At 36.1% G+C, this 6,363-nt stretch overlaps 1 protein-coding gene across 1 annotated transcript in view; it reads right to left on the bottom strand.

Annotated features, from left to right (window-relative positions):
- The window catches only part of sau (Golgi phosphoprotein 3 homolog sauron), a 36,481-nt gene extending 30,341 nt beyond the window's left edge, over positions 1-6,140 (bottom strand). The window contains exon 1 of the mRNA XM_067095821.1: positions 5,596-6,140. Coding sequence (XP_066951922.1) covers positions 5,596-5,802 — 207 coding nt within the window. The 5' untranslated portion in view covers positions 5,803-6,140. The remainder of the gene's footprint in view (positions 1-5,595) is intronic.
- Between the last annotated feature and the right edge of the window lie 223 nt (positions 6,141-6,363).

Here is a 6,363-nt window from a genome sequence, read left to right as displayed (position 1 = left end):
TTCAAATCTAAATCATATTTGCAATTTGTTGTGTAGCATCAATCAGCAATCACAATTATTTTGTAGCATCAATCAACAATCACAAATATTTTCTAACAATCAGAGAGAGACATGTTTTAAAAGTTTTTCCGAGAAATGCCTATTAACAAATTCTTACTCCCAAGTATTGTACTGTACAAAATTTCTATATACTGTATAAAAATTCACTTTTCCATACAAATCCATCACTTGTCCAGTATAGCCCACATTCATGTTTTAAATGTCCTAAAACATTGTAAACTTTAGTCCATAATACAGAAAAAGTAGCATCAACTGATGTGCTTAGTGGTACCTGGAGCATCTAGTCACTATCAATGCCGATTTTCTATGGAGTTTGGGTAAGAAACATGACACTGAAGGACTGCAAGGGGGGAACTTAGTATACAAGTGATGGATTTGTATTAATAAAAGTTACAAGACATACATACACTGTAGCAGTACCATGTGTTATAACAGCATAATACTTTTTTACTTCACTTATGTAATAAAAGTCACTGACACAATGCACACTAACCAGCAGTGCATTTACCTTGTTGTTATATGTTGAAGAATCATGGAGAATGGAAGACGTTTGACCTAAATTATAATTCAAAACAGGCCTTGCATATGATATTGAAACCATCTAAACTTTTCAATATGTTGGCATCAGCCATGATGTCCAAACTGCACCTAGCCTAGTGACTCCAATTTGACTGCATGTTAGGTTAACAGTTGAAATGTTAAATTAAGGTAGTCCAGTATTCTAGCAGATCTGAACAAGTAAAAATCATAATTGCCATCACCTTTTACATATCATCAATGTCTCTAAAGCCATGCAACACACATCCTTCTTGTGCTTTCACTATCACAATTCTCCATTTATATCTAGATTCCTGTATCAAATTTCTCATCAAAGCAGATCTGTTTTCTCTACATCTACTGGTGGCCTCAGGACCCCAGCTGACATACACACAGTGCACTATTCTCCCTGGTATGGTGTTGGTGCAAAGGGCATGCCCAAACCATTTTCATCTCCCCTTCATCACCATCTTGTCTATGGAACTTGCATAATCTCCCATGTAGGATTCATTTCTCATTCTACCTTCTGAACTGACTCAATATTCTTTTTACATATTGTCCATGTAGTAAAAGAGATTGTACTAATGTTCAATCTTGCTTTTGAATACAATTTCAGTCTACATGATTTCCAAATCTTATTCAGCACCCCCATTCTTTGATTATTCTTCTAGTCTTCCAATGAATTCCAATGCAAAAGAACCTGCACTGGGTATCATTGTTTCTACATATTTGAAAGAACCTCATTAATACTAGGTCTAGTGCTATCTAATACCTTTGAGCATACTTTGTCCTCATTATTTCTCTTTGCATATTTATCTTCATTATTCCTGATTATCTTTCATTGTTATTAAGTCCCTCCCTTCTTGCTACAGTATACTTTTAACCAAGCTTTGTTAATTTTGTGGTGTTTTTATAATTAAAATAACATCATCTGCAAGTCATAAGTCTGTCAAGTTTCTTAACACTCTCTTCATTCTCCAACCATTTTTTTTACGAGAAAGTCCATCCAAATGGCAAACTGCAATGATAACAACACTCCCTCACAGCACTACTTTATTCACTGAAAATTAACCTGACTAAAATCTAACATTACCTTTACATCTGCTTCCTTCATGGAAAATAACTTTAATTTTACAGATTTACTGCAAATACCAAACTGACTAAGAAACTGTCAATATTAGTCTCTGAAAACTAAAGCCATCAGAAGGGGATTTCTAAAACCCATAAAATGTCGCACGGGTATGTCCTAACCTAAATGTTTGATCTGTTCAACACCTGCCTCAAGAAATAGTTTGTTAATCTAAACACTACATCAGTTTCTTTCTCCATTCTACTGAGGATAGAAAACCTTGAATATTTTCATCACAACTGATTTAACAGTAATATTTACAAAGTTACCAAATTTGGTAAAGTCACCTTTCTTTGTTATCAGCAATAACACCAAATTCACATTATCAGGCTGTTTCCTAATTCCATATTTTGTACATCAGTCTAGTTCAGTTTTCTTAACCCCAGGGTAGCAACCCAAAGTTGGGTCGCCAAACCATTTCAATGGGTCCCCAATGGTTATAACTTTATGGGCTTATTATTTCCACAATACTCTTATTATATCATAATTATTATTATTAAGAGAAAATATTGCATTAAGAATACATAACTCTTTAATATCTAAGCAAAACATGACAGAGACATAGAACTTTTCTTCTTCCACAGTGGTAAATCATTTAATTTTATGTCATGAAAAAAAACATTTTGTTTTTCTTTATGCTAGTTAATGTAGTTTCTTTCTCATGGACCATTGTTATGCAGATGTGCTACTTGCATTAAAAAAATTTCTGCTTGTAAGTTTTGTTTCTGTAACACGTTTTCATAAGCATAATTATATAAAAAGAAAATGTTTATGAGGGCATGGGTTGCCATGCTTAATTTGGACAAGATTTTCAGTCTCTGCCAAAAAAGGTTAAGAACCACTGGTCTAGTTAGTACATGAGGTGTCATTTCATTTTCAGTTAATATAATCTCTGCCATAATTCCATCATAGTCCAGTGCTTTCCATACCGGTATCCCAAGTTGCTTTATTACTAATTTTACTTCAAAAACCATGAATTTGTTCTTTAGATATCAATGCTTTCTTCAGCTTCTTGTTTGTCAATAAAATTATTCTTCTCATGTCTCTTATTTAAGTTACAGGTCATTCGTGGCTGAAATAATCTTGAGACAACTGTAAGATGGAAAAAAAAGAGGATGTGAACGAGGGTACAGTAAAAGGAATGAAAGGGGTTGAACCTAGGGGCCAAGCGAACGCTGCAAAGAACCTTAAGTAATGCCTACAGTGAACCACATGGCATGTCTATCATTATTAAAAACCTCACAATAACTCTAACCAGGCTATTCATATACAGAACTGTGTACGTATATCCATTCGTATTAATGGCAATGACACAGTTTCTATAGAATTTATAACATTCATCTTCTATGTTTCTATAGAATTTATTACATTCATCTTCTATGACAAAAATTTCTGGTAACACTTATGGATCTGTTATTAAGACTATTCTAAACCACCTTTACAGTGTCAAACCATGTTCAACGATTGGTCTTCTCATCCATATCATTTTGAGCAATTAGTGATATATTTACACAATTGCAAATATACTGCACATGACCACTGCCTGATGAAGTAGAGGAATTTCCAATAACCCTGGTAAGACACGATACCTGTAGGGTCAGGTAACTAAAAGTAGGACCTGGCATTTTAGGATAGGTAAGATTAAGATGATTAGATTCCTGTACATCAATCTTTCCCTAATTTTTTCCTTCCCCATACCCAAAAATCCTGGTTTCCCAAGAGAGAGGGGGTGTTATCATTTGTTACAGGGGTTGTAGTGGGTTACGCTCAACTTTCACTGAAAATTTTCATGGAATCACATCGAAACTATCAGAAAAGCCACATTTCACACATTTTAGAAAACATGGCCATTTCACTGTCTTGTTCACCTGTCATTTCAATGAAATTCAGTAAAACATTCTTTCTGAGAAAAATGAAAAATTTGGAGTCAATGCACTCATTCATCATTTCTTTATTTGGCGTTGCATGTTTATATATTTGGCGTTTATTTGGAATAATTACGACTGTCGTATTTCACCAGATAATTTCATCTCTGTGTAATGCCATTTTTCACGTAGGGCTACCCTAGCCTAGAGTTTGTGAAGAGCCTGTTGTCTCTTGTCTATTATTTTACATGATAATTTATTCAATTTTCTTATTTCTTATATTTTCAATACCTTTATACCATTAGCCAGGAATTATAAAAATGACAGTGCCTGTAAAATTCATTATTGTACATACTATCCCTAATCTTTTTTTTTTAATTTGACCTGTATGCATAAAAAGAATTTTTCCCTAAGTTTGAACAAGCTCTGCTCCATTATCCTTAATCATTTTAGTCTAATGTTAGTTTAAACTATTAAGACTTTTACAAAATCCTCTTAATGCCTGTAAACTACATTTTCTTGCAGACAAGCACATCTAATGAATAAATAAATACTGTAAAGAATTTTTTTTTTTCACTGGCTTCTATCAATATACTGTACCCGAAAATGCCACAACTGAGGCCTAGCAAGAAGACAAAGAGCTACGATTATGGCTTTGTTAAAATCTGCATCCTTCCATGTATTTGGGGAACACTGGTGACTTGGCTATGACACTAAAATATGGTACAGTATACTGCTTTGTTACAGACCAAAAGATTTCTCTTCACAACACAGCTACAAATTAAGGCATTAATTTTAGCATTTGCTCAAAAAGACACTACCTCTTGGGCATGTGACAGTGACAACATGGGACATTTGTCATCATTGGTCACTGTCTGAGTATTTGTGCTTTTTGTAATTCAAAAAAGTGCTTAGGTTACAGTAGTCAAATAATACATACTGTAACTCAATTTTAATTGTGTTTACACAAGATGCTTGTAATGCCAAACATTTTCTCTAGCATGCCGGTAAAAACAAGCACAATGTACTACTGCTTGGGTTCAAATGTGTCACAGTCAGCTTTTGTCTTTCAGGAAGTGTTAGCGAACTTTATTGAGGCCAGTGACAGATGTATGAAATGTGTACTGACAGCTGTTTTGGAATACAGTACGCTATATATGTAGCCTATACTGTAAATGAAATGCAATGAACATTTACTGAACGTTTTTGTATAATTGACTTAGATTTATTATAATCTGCTTCACCCATTTGCTTAAAAAGTAGTGTTTTAAATTTGTCAGAAAGTTGTGGGCACTACCTTTTTCATTTATCCTAATTTTGCATAATTCTGACAAATTCAAGGTGCCCGAACATACAATAAAAGAACATACATATCTCTTCCATGGAGACTGATTTTACGAACGTCATTTGAAACTAGGATACAAAAAAAAATAAGGATTAACAGAGCTCCACATTGAGGGAAAACCTATATAAAGATCTTTAGGCTTCCTTGGATAGTATGATCAATAAATCATATGGTAAACTAACCCATCAAAGGACTGGACCTCCGTGTCCTTCGTTGGATGGCAATTATTTGTTATTTAATCATAACCAATCACTTTAACCTGATGTCTGTTTAATCTAGGTTGACCTTTTAACCTACTATTAATTTTTTTTTTATTCTACACTGACCTCTTCCATCAATATAAGGAAAAAAGTTGACTGAGGCTGATTAGGCAACCCCAGGCTAGTTTCACCTGGTCCAGCCTGAACCAGGCTACGAATGACCTCATTTATTTAGTAATAAAACCCCAAATAAAAACTAAAGAACCCAGTGGGGGGGAAATAACACCAACACGAAACACGGGCCTTCGGCATGGGCGTCCCAATTTGACAGGTGAAACGGCCACGTCCGTACAATGACCAACATCCCCCGGGGGGGCCAACCTCTGGCCCTCACCCACGCCCTTTTCCCGCCTGCCACGCCGCCCAAGCCCTCGGTAACCTGAAGGCGGTGGAACTGACCTCCTTGTCCTTCAGTCCGAGCAACAGGACCTCCTCCATGAGGGTCAATCTGGTCTCCTTCGAATCCCCGTCTTCCAGGTCATCCTCGTCGCCTCCACTCGAGTGTCTCCTTCTCTTCTTCTCATCGTCACTGTCGTTTAATCTGTTGCTCTCCTGCGCGTCCTTCGGCACATTCCTACGCTGGATAAGTCCGTCTGGGCGATTCATGGTGTCAGACTTCCATAAATGCTGTGAGGAATAGTTTAAAAAGGGGGTACACGAGTGCCAACTCAACACTTAGGAGACCATAGTACCGTAAACACTACACTGACCCTTATCCACACTACTACTACGCATGCTCAGAAAATGCCTCTCCGCTCCACCATAATAAAGCGAGTTATTTCCTCCTACGTGGGATGTCACTGTGGCGTTTTCTCTCTCTGCTGCTATTTCGGCTTTTGCAGTGACTTTTTCAGTATATTCGCATGCAAAGAACATCGGAATATATCGAAAAAAGTAGGCGGAAGCCTTTGCACAATACAGAAAACGGACAACTTCGGTGGGCCCAACCATTTTCTTTCATGCTTGTTATCACAGAATAGTTTATTTTCGTCTGCAGGAAACTGCTCTTCCCTCTCACCCAATAAAACCATTGATAAAACCAAATGTAATGACTATAATACCCTAACCCATTAAGAAATGCAAAATAAATAATGCAGTAATTCTGAAAGCTGATGTCGGCGTCTATTCCTGAGAGATAATTGGTAACAAAGGAATACAATCAATTAC

Source organism: Macrobrachium rosenbergii, chromosome 52 (genome assembly GCF_040412425.1).
Source record: "Macrobrachium rosenbergii isolate ZJJX-2024 chromosome 52, ASM4041242v1, whole genome shotgun sequence".
NCBI classification, from domain to species: domain Eukaryota; kingdom Metazoa; phylum Arthropoda; class Malacostraca; order Decapoda; family Palaemonidae; genus Macrobrachium; species Macrobrachium rosenbergii.
This window is presented reverse-complemented; position numbering and strand designations above follow the sequence as displayed.